Source organism: Syngnathus acus, chromosome 10 (assembly GCF_901709675.1).
Source record: "Syngnathus acus chromosome 10, fSynAcu1.2, whole genome shotgun sequence".
Taxonomy (NCBI): domain Eukaryota; kingdom Metazoa; phylum Chordata; class Actinopteri; order Syngnathiformes; family Syngnathidae; genus Syngnathus; species Syngnathus acus.
In genome coordinates, this window is record NC_051095.1 from 20,372,861 (window position 1) to 20,393,466 (window position 20,606).

Sequence of the window (20,606 nt, forward strand, 5' to 3'; positions counted from 1 at the left end):
CCTTGCAAAAGCACCTGTTTGAAAATGTCCGATACGGATTAGAAATAAAATAATCACCAGTCAGATTTACATAGAGCCTTGTATTCCAATTAGAATGAAATCAAATGGTATAAAAATACTCATCACAGGGCAAATCAGAATGGAATTTTATTTGGGTTCAAAAGGGTAACATTCCCGTTCCTCCTGCTTGAGAATGCATATGAGATTAATAATTTAATCAGTGATTTCATTAAGTATACGTATAATCCAAAATTGTAGGAGAAGGAGAATAAAATAATAAGAGGGTTTCAAGGAACATTTGGATTCGTGACTGTTTGACCAGTTTTCAACTTTAGTTTTCATATTTGAACACGTAACATTGAAAAAGGGGATGTGACGCCTTATTATAGCGCTCTGTATACAGTATAAGACAAATTCCCTATTTTCCCCTATTAAAATACCCACCAAAAATTAAAAATTCTAATGTCTACATTTTGTAACTGATTCAAACCGTTTTAATTTTAAACTTTTCAGTTTATACCTACCGATTACCAAAAATTCTGACTTTCAAACATTTTCTCCATTACAACACCCTCAAGAGATTACATTATTTTTCTTGTGGAATTTCTACATTTTTTTGACCAATTACTCATTACAACTTCAACAGGTTCAGCTCATTCCCAGTCATTGTATGTCTTTCGTTGTTATTTCACAATATCATATCAATATCATTCCACAAGTTTTCATTCAACCTCTCATCCATCCATCCATCCATCTTCTGTACCACTTGACCCCACTGGGGTGCTGGAGCCTATCCCAGCAGTCATCGGGAGACACTCTGAACCAGTTGCCAGCCAATCGCAGGGCCCACAGAAACGAACAACCTTCCGCATCCCCACGAGCACGGGGAGAACATGCAAACTCCACACAGGGAGGTGGAACAGCTCAGGTGGAATCGAACCCGCACCCTCTGAACTGTGAGGCAGACGTGCTAACCAGTGCCCTACCTTGCCGCCTGCCTCTCAGCCTTCACGTGCAATTTGTTTATTCTCTAGTTGTTGATCAAGTTGAATAATTGTAAAATACACCGACTGTATTGAATTAATTTGCACTATGCCTGTTAAATTAATTTGGACTGAAACACTGCCACCCAGTGTTGATTTTTGGGAGCACAATTTACTTGACTCAAATCACAGCAACACACATTTTCACATATGGCCGACAAACAATACCCATTGAGAAAGAAGAGGTTGAAGAGACCACAGATAGGAGGATCCCCCTCCCAGAATGATCAGGCTGCAATGGATGCAGAGAGGGCACATAGTGTACTAAACTTGAATAAAGTCATGCAAAGCGCGAAGAGCGTCATCTCGGCATCCTTTGTGGCGTGGTGCGTGTGTGAGCGTGCATGCGTGCGTGTGCGCGTGCATGTGCGCGTGCGTGCGTGAGTAGGGGGGCGTGACTTGGGAGGAGCTGGTTTGCACATGCTTTAAGTGCAGGCAGGACAAGTGCCGATTACTAGTCGGCGACACACTAGAATCTGCTGCTTTGTTTCCAACTGAGTTGGGTCCATGACCGGGTCCTCACATCCCGAACATGATTCAGTCATTCGCCGTCTGGTTCTTGATTGCCCTCGCACTGCGTTGCACCTGTGTCGGTGAGCATTTATTCAATTTATTCTATTGATTGATTGAAACTTTATTGATCCCGGGAAATGCCCCCTTTTTTATATGTGCAGACAGACAGAATTGCATTTATTATGCTTTGGTCGAATCTAACGTAACTTTACGGAAGATGATTAGGGCTAGTGTAGAAAAAAAAAAAAGGGGGGGGGGGGGTGACAGGATCTTGTTCCGTATAACTTAATACACCGTGTGCACAATTATTAGGACGTTTTTGAGGATTAACTTTATGATTGAACAACTGCAGTTAATCCAAAATGTTAATAAACTTAAATTTGATCATTTCATAAAGTAAAATTGAGGTTTTGGATTTCTAAGGAGATAACCTGTGTGTGCGTAATTATCGGGCAACTATTAGTGTACAGAACGTGCAATTAAATGAAAAACGAAAATGTTCCCACATCACTTGTTTATTTTTAGCTGTTTAAGTGAGAATAATAAAACAACTCGAAATTTACAAATAAACATAAAATTTACAAATAAACATTTCTGAGATTTAAAAAAAATAAAAGAAAATTAGTGATCAATATAGCCAGCCTTCTTTTCAATAACAGCCACAAGCCATCCATTCATGGAGTCTGTCAGTTTCTTGATCTTCTGACAATCAACTTTCCATGCTGCAGCAACTGCAGCCTCCCAGACACTGGCCCAGTCTTGGTGTTTCAAAAAACTCTTGTTTAGTGGTGGTCAGGTTTCAGCTTTTCTTACCTTGGTCATGTCTCTGAGCACAGAATACCTTCTACTTCCGGACACTCCCGGTAGGTTGCAGTTCTGGAATATGACAGCCCTGCAGGATAACGGGTTCCTGTTGGCTTCATGTTTTTTGGCAGTTCATTTATGTCTTTTCTTCTCAACACGTTTCTTGGGACCCTATTGACTATATTCAACAAAACGTTTGATGGTTCGGTGATCATGCCGCAATATCTTGGCAATTTCAAGAGTGCTGCATCCCTCTGAAAGATTTTTCACAATTTTTGACTTTTCAGAGTCGGTTAAATCTCTTTTTTTGGCCCATATTGCCTGAGGAAAAGACACTGCCTGATAATTATCCACACCTTGATTTAGGGTCTTGACCTCCTTAGGCTGCACCCTCCCGCATTACATGAATACACTTCACTTGATATGCTTAAAACCAATTGGCATTCAAGTTTAAATTAGAATCTGCTTTATTGACCAAGTTTGTGCATAAACAACCTGAAGTTGGAAAATACGCATAAAACTTATACTATCGTCAAAATGCTCACTTGCCTAATGATTATGCAGACCGTGTATAAACGTCAGCTGATGTAATGTATTTTTGGAATCACTGAGGTTTTGAATGTTTTTTTCCCGGCACACTTGTAAAACTGCTGGGTCGAAAATTGGACAGGTAAATCAACCTAACTGGGTTGCTCTGATTTTTGACTCAGCGGATTTCAGGGTGATACTTGTCTATTTAAATGAGCACGACATATATACGCCATCGAATTTGTAAAGTTCAACGGTGACAACCATCAAAAAAATCTCTTCAAAGGCACAGGTTTGAAATAAGGGATCATTTCAAGAAAGCATGCTCTCAGGACAAGTATAGTCACCACACCTTTTCTTCTTGCTACATGTGCAAGCCAAGAGGTGACACCAGCTGGATGCTGGCACGGCTCTCATCTGGTTCTTGTTCTGGTTCCAGGGGTGCCCATGTGTCCGACTGGATGGCAGGACTACAACAATCACTGTTACTTCTTTGGAACATACAGTAAATCCTGGACCCAGGCTGAGGACTATTGTGTGTCCAAGGGAGGCCACCTGGCGAGCATTAGGGACCAACGGGAGCGGGTAACCTCACTCACTCACTCACTCACTCACTCACTCACTCACTCACTCACTCACTCACTCACTCACGCCTCCTTTTCTTTTGTCGCAATTTTTGCCTTTCTTGCAGGACTGGCTGGCGCAGCAAAGAGTGAAAGACCCTGAAAACTGGATTGGCCTGCGACGTGCGATGCCTGGGAGCAGCGTGTGGCAGTGGACAGACGGAACACAATTCTCCTACTCGTGAGTGTCCTTGATGATGATGACTTAACTCGATACCTCAATATTCACAAAAAAAGACTTGCAAACATGACTGGAATAGTTAGTTTCAAACCTTTGCATTTCCTCTCTTGCAGGGCCTGGGAACCCAAGCAGCCAGACTACCACAAGGGACTGGAGAACTGCGGTGAGATGCGGCGGAGTTTTGGTGGTCGCTGGAACGACGACGACTGTAACGCTTACCAGGGCTACATCTGCAAGCTGCCCAGGAGTGAGTGCACACCTTGTTTTGTGGCTGCAGCATTCGCGTGTCACAACACTGAAAAAATATTTGGTGCGGGTGATATCTACTTGGGAAAAGAAGCCACGTTTTTTTAACGACCAAAGTGGATGTCAAGGTTTATGAGAGCCTTTGACTTGCAGCGTGAGTTTCTTAAAAAAGGGTTGTGCAACACAGCCACGAGCTTCTGTGTCAATCTGACACCCTAGCGTTCCTCCTCTAGCGAAAGGTGTGATCAAGCGGGCAAGGCAGACTTCCCGTGTGTAAACGATGCCGTCCCCTCATGGCCAAGTGGGGAAGGGCGTCAGGTTTCTCCAATGCAACCCTGGGGGTTCGATGAGTCGGTCTCAGGGGTTTGGCAGAGCCTCCACTGCGGAGGTCCGAACACACCTGTCGTGTAAATTCGTGATGACGCATATTTGAACTGGTCTCACAAAGGCACACTGATGTGCAGGTATGTAATTTGTCGTGAGTTCATGCACTGTGTTGGTTTTGTTCTCAAGGTGATGATCATGCACAGCTCATTTTGTGCACCAGTAAATACATTTATGTCTTGAATTTGAGAAAAATAAAATAATTAAATTTGTCGCTAAAGAGGGGTTTGGCTGTCTTGTGTGTAGTCACTTTTTTGCCTAAATGTATTTAACGTTTGGCATTTTATCTATTTCTAGGCTTGGGCATAGGCATGTGCGCAAATGCCACCAATGGGGCATCGTGTTCCTCTCAGGACGTGACGTGCGAGTGCCAGCTCTCCATGAAATTCAGCAAGGTGAGTTTGTGCTGCGGATGCTCAAAAGCATTTTTACTCTCCCGTGGCAATCGTGTGAACCTTTCGAAACACCTTCAAGTGTGGCATCAATGATTGTCAACGTCGTCGTTAAATTGGATTTGTCCACGGTGTCCGTGAAGGACCCGAGCTGTCCCCAAAGCGCATGGCCTACTTGTCGCCATCTTTCTCCGTTGTGTGTGCGCAGACGGGCGGCTTCCAAGGTGTCTTCGGCGGTCTCAGCGTGGGCCGCAAACTCGTCATCAAGGGACAATCCACTCCTCAAGCAACCAAGTAATGATATATCCCCCCCCCCCCCCCCCCCACACACACACACACAGCCAAAGAAGGCAGCCGACACGACATTTGTGCTTGCAGTCTGGTGATCAACTTGGAGGTGCGTGAGAGCAGCGGCAAGAAGACGGGCGGCACGGCGCTGCACCTGAACTTGGACTTTGGCACCAAGAGCTTCACTGTCAACACCAAAGTCAGCGACAAGTGGGGCAGCAAGCTGACCGGGACCCTTGCCCAGCAACGCCCCTTCGGAGCAGGTCTCGCCTTCGAGGTGATGTCCGTCGCTACGTCGGCATTCAATCGTCACCCAAATTCAAACCCGTAGAAAGTAACCCGTACTCTGCCTTCCGCCGTCTAGATTGTCATAAAGTGTGGCAGTGGCGCTTTCCAGTTGACCTTCAACGGCGAGCGCCAGCAGGACTTTGATTATCAAATTCAGGACCTGCAAAGCATCAACTGGCTGTTGGTGTGGCAAGTGACGCAGAACCACGTCCGGCTGATGTGACCACGCCGCCGTCCGAGCGGCCGTCACTCACATGATTACGTGCACCTCCCTTCAGCTTGATCACATTGACCTAATACGGACAGCGAACACTTCACATAGGTCACAAACAATCACACACGTGTGTATATATATTGAAGGAATGGGGTCGAAATACAAAAAGTCCTGCCTAGCTACAAAAACAGATATGCTCAAACCTCATTGAATAAAGTACATAAGCAGAAAAGTATATTCACATATTAAATCAATAAAAGAAACTTTTTAAGCATATAATTATACCTACACACCAAATCAATAAAGACATACGTAACTAAACATTTTTGATAGGGGTAATGACAAAGGTTTTTATAACTTTATGATCTGATATGTATTTCTGAGCACTTTGAAATAAATGTTTTTGATATATTGCCTGAATAGCTTAAATGACCCTTAAGGAACTGTTTAATGCATGCCTGATGATTTTCTAAATCACGGACACTGCCAAAGTCGTCTAAAAATGTTCAGTACTTGATTGTATCTTGTGTTTTGACTAATGCTAGACGCCAGTTTTCGATTACTACTGAACGTTCTGGACAGAGGGACATATTTTGCCTAACAAAGAAAAGATATGGTTGGAAGCATGATTAAACTAAGAATATGATGACGTAAGCAAGTACATGGAGTATCAAAAGTACAAACAAACAAAAACATGGTAAGTGGTGAGTACAAACTTTGCGTAGTCAGGGAACATTAATAAATTGATGTCACAGCCAAAAGCTCACATAATTCCGTACAAAATTGAAAGAATGACGAATGGATGAGGTGCGACAGTGTATGTGCAAGAATGGAGCAGAATGTTTACAGGAAGGTCACTTGGAGATAAAACCAGCAGCCAAGAACCCGGCCAAAGATGATCGCCAAGGCCGAAAGACGGGATGGAAGACAACAGCCCCCACACACACCGAATCGCCCATAATCAGCACCCACTCCCATGGAATCAAAATCTCCTGCGAACTTGCCCCACCCCAAAGACTCATCACCCATCAAACTCGGCCCACACCGGCATGTGCAAATGAATATAAGCTGACCACAGAACCTTGAATGTTGCCTTTTCTGAATGGAGACTTTCTGCTCTTGAAAGGCCCAGCGCTGTATTGTACTTTCCTGAAAACAGAGCTTTCTTAACAAGAATTGTGATTGAACTCAACCAACCTGTGTAAGTCTAATTTCTGCTTCAGTGTCTTAGCATTTTCCTAAATCTGAAGAAATCAAACGAGCACGCAGTGAGTAAATTGGATAACAGGTGATTGGCAATGGCTTTTGCCGTGAGGCGCAGATAGTGCGCTCCCTAAATTGTGGACACAATCCAACAATATATATGCATATATTTTTTATCATGTGGCTCTTATGTCAGTAATTTAACAAAGAAAATCAGAGAGATTTCAGTGAGTCTGCGTTGACACTTCTGAAAAGAACATGATTAAACTTGCTCTCAATGAATACATATTTCCAATCTTCAGAGCATACAGTACATGAGGTGAAAAGAAAGATACATGAATGAAGCTTGAATTTGTGTGCCAAAAATAACCAGCAATCAGCATCAGTATAAATGTATACAATACACATCTACAAAGACTGTGTATATAAAAAACAGGCACAAAAGCCGTTTGTTTATTCAATGATTTAGGTTGTACCACATGATCAATCCACCCTAAAATTCCTACATTAAAACAAATGCTTTCAGCTAAAAGCTACACACTCACGTATGAGCTAACAGAATGTAATCACAACTGCTGTCAAGACTTTGGAATGAGTCTCGCCGTAATCAAACCAAACGACCAATGTACAAAAATGGACTCAAAAGCACCTTTTTCCATCTGCAGCTGGAACATTATAACTTCCCGGCTTCCTTAAACTGAGCGAGCAATCCATCATCTGCCCGGAGGGGGAACGAGAGAGTTCTGGTTTTGTAGTAGTGTGGGTCTGATTGAAGGTTCTGGATGACATCTGTGAGGAGGTGGGCTCGCTCCACACCACAACCTGGCACATCGTAGCCAAGTTTGGTGAAGTGGACATGAAGGTGGTAGTAAGATGGCTGGTAGTGCAAGTAGACTCTCAGTTTGCTGCCTGGAAGGCTGTAGTGCTGCTGGATGGCCTCCTAAAATGCCACATGATTAGATGGCTGAAGTGCATCAATAAAGTTGGTGTGGTGTCTCACCTTTCCTTTCTGGAAAATGTTTTGAAGGAGTGGGATGTGCTCTGATGTCAGATCCCTCAGACTTTTGATGTTTCTCTGATGTGTGATGGCAATCAGGTACAAATTATCAGTCTGAAAAAAGGACACAACAACAACTCATTATGTGAAACAACCAGCTAATTCTTTTCATAATGTGTCTGGATCACTGGCTGGGGTAGCAAAGAAGAGGGAATGGATGAACAGTAACTCATTTGGATAAAGGATGCATCATGCGTGTTTCACCTGTTTTTGATCCCATTTGAAATCCGGGAGGAGGACAAACCCAAGCTTTGGGTCTGGATCTTCAAACACTATGCGCTCAGACTCAGCCTTCTTCTCCAGGATGTTGTATACCCACTAGGGAGTGAATGTGATGTGAAGAACATCACCACTGGATTTAAATGTTATCTTTTTCCGGCTCACTTACCTGCACACTAAAACTCTGCTTTTGGATGAAAGGAAGAGTGATGGACTGGTAGTCATCTGTTGTCTCCTCCACCAAGAAGCTCTCCTGACGCTGGTATTTCTGCACATGCTTCTCGGTGGCTGGACACACCACAGTCGCCTTCATCTCTAAAAGGCACACATGGAAAAGTCGTTCAGCTGTCATTTGTCTTCACAGATATTTATAAATTTGTCATAGCAGTACCGTTAAGGTGAGGTGGAGACCGGAGACGGTAGGTGCAGTAGATGTCATTCCTCATATCTAACTCCAGGGTGGAAGCAGCAAATATTTCAGACAGAGAATCTTCTCTGATGGGAGTCTTCTCCAGGATGACTACAGCATTCTGGTCAGCAAGCTGATGACCAAGTGAACAACCCAACCATCAATATGAGGAAAGAATACTTGTCCCCCTAAACAACTAGATGTCAGGTTGCCACGTCAGGTTGACTCTAAGTCATAAAATCTCCCGTCTTACATTGCAAAAATGAAAAAAATTAGAGAACTGTTTAAAATCTCGCCCTTAAACACCCTGCTTAAACGCGTAACTAGTAAACTACCAAAACTAGAAATCCAAGCCAGAACGTCTCACTCTCGTTCGATTACAAATAAAACCATAACCACACGTTAAGAATGACCGCTTTCTATTCCAATTCAGTAGCTATATATTAAATTAAATAAATATGTTACAGAAAATGAATGGATGGATGTTTAATTATCTACCTTTCCGTGGACGAAGATGGTTTTCTCCCTGGCAGAATCACTCAACACGGTAGTAGTTTGAAAACCTGACAGGACATTTTTTTCCGATTCCCTTCCATTCTCTCCTTGCTCATCTCCGTGGTTTGTTTTTGTCTTTTTGGTTCTTTGAGTAAATTCATCGAATGCTTCGGGATTATTTTCACGGTTAGTTGAAATGTCCGCCATGTTTGACGCTACTTCCGCACCGCCAAAGATAGTTAATGACGGAAAGATCGTTCACTTCGAACTAACAACAAAACTGGAAGAATCGTGCGTACGAGCGGAAATAGCGCGCGTGCACGGTCTCTTTGTAATTACTAGTGCGTTTTTTAATCAATTGGAAATCTGTCATTATAAGATGTTAAGTATTATTGCTCACCCAGAAATATATACAATTCAGATTGCAATGATTTATTCATGTTTGCTGAATTTCTTGGCAGCTGCACGTGGTTAATGTGATTGACATTTTATTGAGCCAACAGAATACGCACCCAATCGTCTAAATTTATGGGCGGGGTTACTTCGGAGTGGTCCAATTAAAATACAGTATTCAGACGCTAATCGGAAGCGAAGAGTATATATATGTTTATCGAAAATTCCTGCAATGAGGTTGAGTGGTAATGCTCTGTTAGGTGGCCACCCGCCGGACAAGCAAAAAAAGAAGAAGGTTCATTGACGTTCGGTAGCGACTGAAGTATTCGGGATTCTAAATACTTGACGTGAACTTCATGTAGATGTCTAAGGTGTCATTTGGACGTCATAGCAACATGTGCATTACTGTGCTTAAATGTCTCATCGTATTCCTTCATGTGATTCTTGTCGTTGGGAGACAAGGTAACCCTCAAAGTTTGTCAAGTTATCTTGCAAATAATGTTAACGGCAACGAAAAGGCTTAAACAATTTGATTTGTTTAACTTCGAGTGAAGTATTTAATCTAATTTTGCAGTGATTCATGATAATTAGATGCTTATCCACTTTGTCGCTGGACTAAGTTGTAAAATAACCAGCGTTTGTGCCGAGTCCACTTTGTTCGCGCTTCCTCTTTACGTCAAAAGACCAACCTTCGAAATAATTCACTTTTAGTTTAAACAATGTTTGTTCTTTGCATAGACAGACGAAATGTTCTTTTCATCATTGCTGACGACCTGAGAACATCTTTGGGCTGTTATGGAGACTTAACAGTAAAATCGCCAAACATTGACCAACTGGCATCAAAAAGCCATGTTTTCCTCAATGCATTTGCACAGGTTAGCTGACTTCGGTATTTCAATAAATATTAGATTATAGCCTACTGTAGATGTTTGCTTGCCTATTTGAATGTTTTTGTGTTTGCAGCAAGCCGTTTGTGCACCGAGTCGAACGTCCATGTTGACAAGTCGCAGACCGGATACAACCAGGCTGTATGATTTTAAATCATACTGGAGAGTGCATGCTGGAAATTACACCACTCTCCCACAGTATTTTAAATCACATGGTTATGTTACCATGTCTGTGGGAAAAGTATTTCACCCAGGTAAATTGAATTTCTGACATACTGCATTTTCCCATTTTCTTGTCATTTCTGCATTTTTGAACAACCTGCTTTGTCATTCCGGTTTCTGATTGAATATTGAGAACAATGACTGCTGTATTTGATTGCAGGCATTGCCTCAAACTACACTGATGACTATCCTTACAGCTGGTCCATCCCTGCATACCACCCTGCTTCATTCAAATTTGAGAAACAAAAGGTACAACCAAGAAGGAAGATTTATAGTACACTACTAGACTTGTGCAATTATAACACTGTCCTGGCTGAGACCATACAGCACTTTCACAATTTAGCGCTTTAAAACGTGGTTCAGACCACTTTGACTCTGTCTCCTCCAGGCATTAGCCCCACATCTGCTGTATACATTTTCTGATATAGTGTGCAAATTAGTTACAAAAGTTGAAGTGAGGCTAATCATGCTATCGAAGGCCTTCGTCGGGTTTTCAGCTCCTGTTGACTTGCACTTCCTTTTGATCAAACAAAGTGGCAAAGTGCGTGGTAAATTCCACCTAGTCCAATGCATAAAACCTAGCAATCTTATTAAATGTGTGAGTACAGCGGTCAGAAGTGAGTTTTTTTACAACAATTTGTTTGCAGGCCAAACAAAGCAGAGATTGACCAGTCTTACAGAAAGCAAAAAGTGTACATCCATGAAATTTACACTAAACTTTGCTCTCAGATGTGTAAAGGAGAAGACGGTCGCCTCCATGCCAACCTGCTGTGTGCAGTGAATGTCACAGAGCAGCCTGGAGGAACACTGCCTGACATGGAGAGTGTAGAAGAGGCGGTGAGACTTTTGAAGACTCGAGCCACAGACGGCGAGCCTTTCTTCCTGGCTGTGGGCTTTCACAAACCCCACATTCCCTTCCGTATACCGCAGGTACTGCATGCTATGAAGTTGTTCCACTGTTGGGGATTTCAACCACACAATGGTTTTAGTACTATTGCACTCTCCTCCAAAAGTCTTGCAACAGAAGTAATTTTCATGTCACAGATCAAAAACTTAACTGTGTGGGTGGCACCTGTAGAAGCAATGGTTTCCATAGGAAGCAAATAGTGTTTGCCGGACTATCCCAAAAATCTTACTTTTTGACTTATTACTTTGTGTAAAACGCACAGAAAACAAAAATAAATGTCACTTTATTCTTGCCCTCATACCTTTGCTTGGGAAGGGAGGAACCTGTTCTAATTTAATACACTTGCTAAAAATACCCCCAAGAATACACAAAAAAGTCAGGCTAATAAATTATTATATGCTTTCACATAATCCCTGCAATGTGTTCACATACTCGTCATTGCTTGTTGGTGCAAATCATGGGTTTTCCGACTGTGAGAAGTCATTGAATGCACCTCGCGCAGAACGAGAGTGAGAACTGAAACAATAAAAGAGAAGGAACCTAGCTTCTAAAGATGGAAATTGACAAACACAAAAGTGTGTTCATGGTTTTTATTGAAAACAAGCTGGTACTGTCTGCCGCACGGCAATGGCTCCCCCTATCACTCAATGAGTGTGCGTCGGTTCAGATGTCAAATTGGTTCGTAAGTAGATGCAAAAAAAAAGGATCGGCTTTCATAAGTCTAGCTCCTACTGTAATGTGAAAAACCACACTCTGCTGATGGCAAGGTGTCATACCATGATAGCAAAAGCAAAACAATACAAAGAAAATCAACATTTACGGGTTGTATTGATACATTTTTTTGTTGGTGAAGATTTGACTAAAATGTAATTGTAACCTAATGAAAACATTCTGTTTTTATTCCAGGAGTATCTGCAGCTCTATCCCATAAAAAAGATGACGCTGGCCCCTGACACAGATGTTCCGAAACGCCTCCCCCCTGTGGCCTATAACCCTTGGACAGACATTAGGAAGCGAGACGATGTCCAAAAACTCAATATTAGCTTCCCGTATGGACCAATTCCTAAAGACTTCCAAGTATGTATCTGTGAACTTAATAATAATAATTGAACATGATTTTGTCTCTTTCTAAACAAGATGTCATTGTCTTCTAGCTCCGTATCCGCCAGCACTACTATGCCGCTGTGTCTTACATGGATGCCCAGGTTGGACGGCTGCTCAGTGCCCTTGATGCCCTGGGGCTGGCTCAGAGCACAATAGTGGTTTTCACCTCCGATCATGGTTAGCCATGACGAGTGTTTTGGGAAATGGTTTGTGTGGGATGTTGTAGTTAAAACATGCTGGGATCATTGGTTTTGCTGGAGATTTGTTTTTTTGTGAGTATATTCAGCAATGATTTTGCATGTTGGCTTGTCTGAATTATTTAGGTACCTCAATTGACTAAGCCACCAGAGGGCAGTGTTGTAACAGTAATGATGCTATTTTATTTTAGAATAGTTTTCACGCTAGCTCGATGCATAAAATACAGCCAATAATACTATTCACATTCATTATAACCTGCTAAGATGGGAAAATTTATTTCTTGGACACCTTGTTCTTTTTGCCATTTTGTTTCAGGCTGGTCGCTAGGCGAGCATGGTGAATGGGCAAAATACTCCAACTTTGATGTGGCGACGCATGTCCCTCTTATAATTTATGACCTTGAGCCTCCTGAATCGCAAAGTGGGCTGAAAGAACCTACCTTTCCATTTTTGGATGTCTTTAGCCAACCAGAGGTCATCTTTAAGAGTAAGAACTCACTTTACTTTGAATTTCAAATTAAATAGATTGACAATATATGGACCCCCTTCTAATGGGGCTAATATACAAGCCACATAAAAAAAAATCTGTCTTTACAAAGACAATGCTTAGTTTTAGATTATGGCAGTCAGAATTTTTTTATTTATTTTTTTATGTTAAGTGCTATCGATTTTTAGAAATAGCTTCCTCGATTTGAAATTCCTGAAACTGATTGACTCGTGTCTTTTCAAGATGATAAAGTCGTGGAAAATGTGGCCGAGTTGGTGGCCGTTTTTCCAACAGTGTGCTACTTGGCTGGCCTGAAAATGCCTGCCCCCTGTCCTGAAGTTTCTCACCAGGTATTTAACATGTTTTAAATAATTCCAGAACTTTTTTTTTTTTTTTTTTTTTAACCCTACAAAACAATTAAAACAAAGTGACATGTTAGTATAGCTATGTAACCATGATAGTACCAACTACTTGGGCTGAGATGAAGGGAAAAAAATCCTTGTTTGCTACATTGATCCTGCACTCCTCCTAAATTAATTGACTTGTATAATTTTCCTGAGATCATTCCTCAATTTCATACATTATGGACATAAACGCAAACTACAACAATAATCATACTATCAACGGACTTTAACATTAGAATAATAAAAGAAAAACATCCAGTATGTATGGAAATCAGCCATAACAGTCTTCACTTTTATTGTTGCTGTTAATTCAGATTCCAAATATTGTTAAATACACAAGTGCTGTAGTGTAACGGTGCTTCCTGTGAAACTGATGAGTTGCATTAATATAAGAGTCTAAGCCAAACAATCCTAATTGTAGCATTGTACGACAGGCAGCAGTCCAATGTTGAAGGTTCATTTAAAAAAAAAAAAAAAAAAAAAAAAAAAAGTTTGTTCTTGGTCGTGTAGTGAAAATTAGCAATGCACCTGCAGAGAAGTAGATTGTCTGAAAAAGATTTCAAGATTTCTGATGTGACCAGCTGGATGGCTTGGGCACCCTGCGCCTAAGTGCCTTACAAAGCTGCTTAGCAACACCTAACACTTCTGTGCTAGAGCTTTTTAAACACAGTACAGTTCTGCTTGTCCAATCTGAACCTCATGAAGTAGTCTTTCTATTCTCACACTACACACTACAGGCACAAAGGGTCCCTGGCTTCCTGTAGAAATTTGTCCAACTGCAGGGGTCTTTAGGTTAAGCACTCCAAATAACAATAAACACACTATCTCTTTAGAATGCTAAACTATACTTTTCATAGCATGGAAAACTATAAATAAAGTGAGGTTTAAAATGGGAAATGGCATTTGAAGGAGAGTCTTGGGTTTTGAGCAGTGATTCTAAAGGTGTCCAGATCTGTGCAATTGTGGATGCGTTGCCATGTGTGATCCAGAGGCATGGGGAGCAATGATATAGGACTTTATCACTCACAAAGTTCTGTATATGGTTCTGCGTGGTCAGGAATGTAGGCTTCAAATAGAGGAACAGAAGCTGCCTGTGCAAAGGCGAGGGGCGGGGTTTGTGTAGTAGATCAGTGAGGTAGGAAGTGTTTTTAAGGGTGAGGAGAAGACTCTCCCTAATGACCTCGCAAAACTGTTTAGTTTGGCTGAACATTGTTGTGCATCAGGGGAGGCACAGTGGTGCAATAGTTTGGGCTTTGGGTATTCGACTGTCCAGTCTTAGAACGTTGGACTCTTGTAAATTGCCCATAGGTAAATGTGAATGGTTGGCTGCCTTATTTCCAATTGATCAATCGATGGTGCAGCCCAACCTCTTACCCTACTGTGTGGGTGTAGTTTATTCATAAGGGGTTGTTTATAAGAATGATCCCCAAAAAAATAAGATGCAAACATGCCTAATATGAATGAGATGTTTCTCCTTTTTTCAGGATGAGCTGTGTACAGATGGAAGGAACTTGGCAGATGACTTTGAACGTGAAAAAAAAATCAATCCAGATTCTGTGGCTTTCAGCCAGTATCCACGGCCTGCTGATACACCACAGGTACTATCATGAATATCATTGTTGCTTTAAACCAGGGGTCACCAACTCTGGTTCTTTAGCACCTGTCCAGTGTTTTAGATGTGTTCCTCCTACAACACACCTGATTGAAATGATCAGGACGCCATCATGTTTGTACAGAGCTTGCTGATGAGCTGATTATTTAAATTAGGTGTGTTGCTTGAGGGGTTAAAGTGTGCCTCTGGAGATCCTACACTGAGGTCTTGATGGGTAAAGGGAGCAATGTTTTAAAGTTTGATATGTAATCAGTGTGACCCATTTTTGTGTCTATTTTGTTTTTGCCAAAATAATCCCCCTGGTTACCATTTAATGTACCATCAAGACCTCAATTTGGGATCTCCGGAGGTACACTTTAATCTCTCCTCGCCATACACTGTCCACCAACTGATCCCAGGGTGGTCTTCCAACCATCGTTTCATTTTCTGGACTGATTATTGGTCCAATTTCAAATCCGTTCAATTTCCTAGTTAATGCTAAGGTAACCGGAACTTTGCCTGCTCTGACAGCATCCAGCAAGTGATGAAATTCCCTTTGATGGCTGTCGTTACTGCGACGAAAGACTCCGCAATAAATGATTAGAAAGTAGGATTTCTTAGTAGGAAACCGGTTTTGCCTCAACTGCCATTTCCCCCAGAAGTTGGTCTGTAACTGTCAGAGGGCTAGCGTGAACCTTACCTTATAAACAAAACAGCAGTTTCGGTGACATCGCACATCTAATCAGACTGCAAAATTCTTAATCAATATGGGGCAGCACAGTGGTCGTATTGTTAGCTTGTCAGCCTCATGGTGCGAAGGTTGCAGGTTCGTTCCAGTCTCTGGCCATTTTGTCTGGAGTTTGCATGTTCTCCTCGTGCCTGTGTGGATAATTCCGGGTACTCCAGGTTCCTCCCATATCCCAAAAACTTGCATGGTAGGCTGATTGACTGTAGGTATGACTGCTCTGTGTGCCCTGGGAACATGCTCTTCTGAGTGTGTGTGTGTGTGTGTGTGTGTGTGTGTGTGTGTGTGTGTGTGTGTGTGTGTGTGTGTGTGTGTGTGTGTGTGTGTGTGTGTGTGTGTGTGTGTGTGTGTGTGTGTGTGTGTGTGTGTGTGTGTGTGTGTGTGTGTGTGTGTGTGTGTGTGTGTGTGTGTGTGTGTGTGTGTGTGTGTGTGTGTGTGTGTGTGTGTGTGTGTGTGTGTGTGTGTGTGTGTGTGTGTGTGTGTGTGGTGTGTGTGTGTGTGTGTGTGTGTGTGTGTGTGTGTGTGTGTGTGTGTGTGTGTGTGTGTGTGTGTGTGTGTGTGTGTGTGTGTGTGTGTGTGGTGTGTGTGTGTGTGTGTGTGTGTGTGTGTGTGTGTGTGTGTGTGTGTGTGTGTGTGTGTGTGTGTGTGTGTGTGTGTGTGTGTGTGTGTGTGTGTGTGTGTGTGTGTGTGTGTGTGTGTGTGTGTGTGTGTGTGTGTGTGTGTGTGTGTGTGTGTGTGTGTGTGTGTGTGTGTGTGTGTGTGTGTGTGTGTGTGTGTGTGTGTGTGTGTGTGTGTGTGTGTGTGTGTGTGTGTGTGTGTGTGTGTGTGTGTGTGTGTGTGTGTGTGTGTGTGTGTGTGTGTGTGTGTGTGTGTGTGTGTGTGTGTGTGTGTGTGTGTGTGTGTGTGTGTGTGTGTGTGTGTGTGTGTGTGTGTGTGTGTGTGTGTGTGTGTGTGTGTGTGTGTGTTGTGTGTGTGTGTGTGTGTGTGTGTGTGTGTGTGTGTGTGTGTGTGTGTGTGTGTGTGTGTGTGTGTGTGTGTGTGTGTGTGTGTGTGTGTGTGTGTGTGTGTGTGTGTGTGTGTGTGTGTGTGTGTGTGTGTGTGTGTGTGTGTGTGTGTGTGTGTGTGTGTGTGTGTGTGTGTGTGTGTGTGTGTGTGTGTGTGTGTGTGTGTGTGTGTGTGTCCCCCCTGTTTTGTCTGGTGACAATCAAGCTGCTGTCTGTTCCCGTACAATGCAGCACCATAAACTGGACCGATGTGATTCTGCTATTGCTGATGCTTGGCCTGAAATGTCCACTGTACAGATGTCTGCTTGTGTAATATGTCATCTATTAGGAGAACTCGGACCTGCCTGACCTCAAAGACATAAAGGTGATGGGCTACTCTGTGCGCACCTATAACTTCCGATTCACCATGTGGCTAGGCTTTGACCCCAAAACCTATCAAGTAGGAGTTCACTCTTCGCATATAACCACACATGAACTCAATTTTTCTTAAAGCTCATATGGAGAATGACTGATCGTCTTATGTGGTTGACATTTGTCACATCGTCAATCCCTAAAGATCAATACGTCTGATGTCCATGCTGGAGAGCTGTACGTGATAGCAGATGACCCCGGTGAGGACAATAACATCTATGATGACCATGGGCCGCACAGCATGATGAAAATGAAGAACATGCCTCTTGTAAGTTTGCTTCCCCCCCCACCCATTAATTTAGATGCTTCATTGATGTGACTCGTTTGTTTCCTTTTTTTGTCCAGTTTACGAGGATGAAGCTGCAGCTCCTCTATCTCACAGCAGGACTGAAGACAAATAGAAAGAAAGCATGATGACGGGCTGTTAAGGGCACACGTGCAATAAAAGCCAGAAAAGGGAAACTCATTTATAAATATATTTATTTAAATACTCAGTTCATATGGATGGTTAGATAATTGTCCAGCAAAGAAATAAATTTGTGTGCAGATGCATTGAATGAGATAGTGAGTTGTGTCTTACGCTTAGCACAAAGCTGATTGTTTACTGAACAAGCAGCAATCAAGTCTCCTTCAAACCTTTCAAGTCTATTATCCCTTTGAACTAAGCCACAAGGAACACACTGTTGGTGAATGCCTCTCCCTTGTGGGTCACCACATTAGCAAGCTTATTTTATTATGAAAGAAGGTTGTCATGACTGAAGAAAGAAGATCCATTCTGAGGTTTCTCATCAGGAAGTGTGTAAATTTGGGCGGGGCACCACTGAGTGGTTCAACCATCTTTGAAAAATAATCTTCAGATGAACAGAAGTAAATTCTGGCTACAAAATCAGCGTGGTCGAAGTGGGTTTTATACAGAGTGGCACAAAGATAGTTCATGTCATCCATCCTACTGCCACACAGTACATGGCAAGAGGAAGTTTAAGTAATCCAAGCTCATGTGCTCATTTAGCACTTTAAAGTCATCTAATCAAATTGTCTTAAAATGAACATGATTGTGACTTGCATAGATCCTACTTTGTGATCAATCATCCCACATAGGCTTTCAGTTAAGATGTTTTGCCAATCTATACACAATGACAATTATTTAAAAAGCAAAAATATCCAAGCAGCCACTTTCCACATGTCTTTCACTCACCAGGTCACGGGTGAGCTATTCCAGCTAACTTTAGATGGTGGGCTACACCCTGGAGTGGTAAAAACTTAAGGCAGTGAAGGCACACAGACACCATTGTGTGCTTCACTTAACCTATCATGACTGTTTTTGGAATGTGGGTGGAAGCAGGAAAACCCACAGTTAAATTAAGCAAACGCCTCACAGGATGGCCTGAGCTGAAACTGTCAGGCAAACTAAGTGCAAACTTGCTAACTTGAAATTGCTATTTTAAATATGGACAAAATAAAATCTCCATAATACATTTCTCAAAGTAAGCACTAAAGGTCCGTTGCCTTAATCCAGCAACAAGGGGTTTGACACAAACAATAACTATTGTATTTTTCTTTTTTAGTGCAAAGCATCATATAGACCATCCAAGATGACACAAAACTGCTGAACAAGTGCAAGAACTTTGAGACATTTTTAATATTACTCTATTGTTTGTCTTGCCTAGCATTCCAAATGCTCAAAAGGATTACATTAGAATTAGGTTGAAATCATTTGCAGTCTGGACATATGATTACAAAACAACAAAAACCACAAAGTGCAAGAACATGACATCAAAGCCCAAAATGTAAGCAGCAGCACATTAAGTATTGTGGGATGTGCAGATTATCTCGAGGTAACATTAGCTTCCGACAGTGCAAAAGGTACTTGTTTGCTTGGAAATGTTGTCAACATGGTTGGGGTCATAATTATGCTTAGCGATGTCTCTGCTGTATTTTTGCATGTTCACAATAATTTGACAAATGTAATTTTGCAGCTTTGTGCTACCTCCATAAGAAAAACTAGAATCCATGCTGTACAAGACTGCAGTCACAGCCAGATCCAGATTGATCCTCACATTTTAGGAGCATCTTGCCTCGTAAATTTGGGCTTTTCATTTCAGCAGTTCAGCTTCAGTTTCATAGAATTGTCTGAATATAAAGCAACGGGTCGCTGCGGTTGTGCCTGTCTTGTGTCATCCTGTAAATGTGTCTCAGCGGTTTTATCCAATCAATATTTATCATCCCAAGCAGTGATCTCTTACCATGATCACATTGATGTAATGACAATTACGTTAGTGTTTACCTGCTGCCTCCTTTTTATTCCCCGTGTGACATGTCGCTGCCTCTTCTCCTCCAGCCACTCTGTCTTTGTCATACTCTCATTATGATTCATACACTGCTAATCACATTACCACCATGGGCCCATAGCCTGACAGGTCACCCTGCCTTTCTGTTAACATTGGTGACATACACAATTACATTAGAGGGATGGAGTGTGTGTGAAAAAGCTTAGCTCAGCTGTCTCGGGCCTGAGGTTGGTCTCAACTGTGTATGTGCATTTGTGTGTGAGAATTGAGAACCGCGAGCTAATTTTCCATACAAGTCCCAGAAAACGTCAGTTTTTTGTTGTCTTGGAAAATGTCCAATACATTTTAAATCTTCTACTTTTGCTTTCTAATTGCTTTCCTCCGTAAACTATTACCGTAATTTTCGGACTATAAGTCGCGGTTTTTTTTCATAGTTTGGGTGGGGGGGCGACTTATACTCAGGAGCGATTTATATACATATATATGGGGTTTTTTCACTTTTTTGGGCATTTTATGGCTGGTGCGACTTATACTCCGGTGCGACTTATAGTCCGAAAATTACGGTAATTTCACCTTAGTGGAATGAGTCAGAGCTTTTTATTATGCAATATTTACTAATGAACTATTCGCATCAGACTGAGAGTTGCTGTATAAACAAATAATAAATTAACTGAAAATATCACACAATTACTGGATTTATTTTATATAAACTTTTATGGCTGTCGTCCCAGAAAGAAGCCACTGTTAAGATGAAAAGCCCGTCTGCGTGTTTGAGGTTCAATTAATTGCATAATCATTTATCATATGACTCTAATTATTGAGAATCAATTAATCCTTTAAAGACCTTGTTTCATTTGAAAATATACACATCCTCAGAGTTTTCCTCTCTCAACACTTGTAATTTTTCCCAGATTTCTGTTGTCCTCCATAGAATCAGATTTATTTTCTGTGTTGAATCAAAGGGGAAATTTTACAAATATACTGTATGCAATGCATACAGTATATTTGTAAAATTGCATACTATGCATACTATGTCCAGGCTGTATCTCGTCTCTTAACCAGTCAGTAAAACAATTAGT

General features: G+C 41.9%; 3 protein-coding genes across 3 annotated transcripts; 2 read left to right on the plus strand and 1 right to left on the minus strand.

The window, feature by feature from the left end:
• The first annotated feature begins 1,524 nt into the window (after positions 1-1,524).
• On the plus strand, positions 1,525-5,513 carry LOC119128039. The gene is made up of 8 exons (XM_037260086.1): positions 1,525-1,636; positions 3,328-3,473; positions 3,580-3,692; positions 3,806-3,939; positions 4,620-4,717; positions 4,923-5,008; positions 5,093-5,279; positions 5,367-5,513. The coding sequence occupies exons 1-8, from the start codon at positions 1,576-1,578 to the stop codon at positions 5,511-5,513; spliced, it is 972 nt and encodes a 323-aa protein (XP_037115981.1). The 5' UTR covers positions 1,525-1,575.
• Positions 5,514-7,122: 1,609 nt separating this feature from the next.
• dcps (decapping enzyme, scavenger) lies at positions 7,123-9,132 on the minus strand. Its single transcript, XM_037261059.1, has 6 exons — positions 8,891-9,132; positions 8,375-8,525; positions 8,153-8,298; positions 7,969-8,082; positions 7,708-7,818; positions 7,123-7,647 (listed from the first exon to the last, which is right to left on the minus strand). Exons 1-6 carry the CDS (start codon positions 9,092-9,094, stop codon positions 7,381-7,383), a joined length of 993 nt encoding a protein of 330 aa, XP_037116954.1. The 5' UTR covers positions 9,095-9,132; the 3' UTR covers positions 7,123-7,380.
• A 321-nt stretch (positions 9,133-9,453) lies between these two features.
• On the plus strand, positions 9,454-17,796 carry ids (iduronate 2-sulfatase). The gene is made up of 14 exons (XM_037261039.1): positions 9,454-9,552; positions 9,595-9,742; positions 10,019-10,155; positions 10,244-10,421; positions 10,550-10,638; positions 11,119-11,319; positions 12,203-12,373; positions 12,451-12,577; positions 12,914-13,084; positions 13,328-13,434; positions 14,973-15,086; positions 17,157-17,267; positions 17,385-17,507; positions 17,585-17,796. The coding sequence occupies exons 2-14, from the start codon at positions 9,643-9,645 to the stop codon at positions 17,651-17,653; spliced, it is 1,698 nt and encodes a 565-aa protein (XP_037116934.1). The 5' UTR covers positions 9,454-9,552; positions 9,595-9,642; the 3' UTR covers positions 17,654-17,796.
• The last annotated feature ends 2,810 nt before the right edge of the window (positions 17,797-20,606 follow it).

Bases quoted from the DNA above. Each gene is read 5' to 3' on its own strand.
- LOC119128039 (XM_037260086.1), top strand. From the start codon at position 1,576: ATGATTCAGTCATTCGCCGTCTGGTTCTTGATTGCCCTCGCACTGCGT. The intron at 4,718-4,922 runs GTGAGTTTGTGC...GTGTGTGCGCAG, and splicing joins TCTCCATGAAATTCAGCAAG to ACGGGCGGCTTCCAAGGTGT. The intron at 5,009-5,092 runs GTAATGATATAT...TTGTGCTTGCAG, and splicing joins TCCACTCCTCAAGCAACCAA to TCTGGTGATCAACTTGGAGG.
- ids (XM_037261039.1), top strand. From the start codon at position 9,643: ATGTCTAAGGTGTCATTTGGACGTCATAGCAACATGTGCATTACTGTG. The intron at 13,085-13,327 runs GTAAGAACTCAC...TGTCTTTTCAAG, and splicing joins ACCAGAGGTCATCTTTAAGA to ATGATAAAGTCGTGGAAAAT. The intron at 13,435-14,972 runs GTATTTAACATG...TCCTTTTTTCAG, and splicing joins GTCCTGAAGTTTCTCACCAG to GATGAGCTGTGTACAGATGG.
- dcps (XM_037261059.1), bottom strand. From the start codon at position 9,094: ATGGCGGACATTTCAACTAACCGTGAAAATAATCCCGAAGCATTCGAT. The intron at 8,526-8,890 runs GTAGATAATTAA...CTTGGTCATCAG, and splicing joins CCATCTTCGTCCACGGAAAG to CTTGCTGACCAGAATGCTGT. The intron at 7,648-7,707 runs GTGAGACACCAC...GTGGCATTTTAG, and splicing joins ACATTTTCCAGAAAGGAAAG to GAGGCCATCCAGCAGCACTA.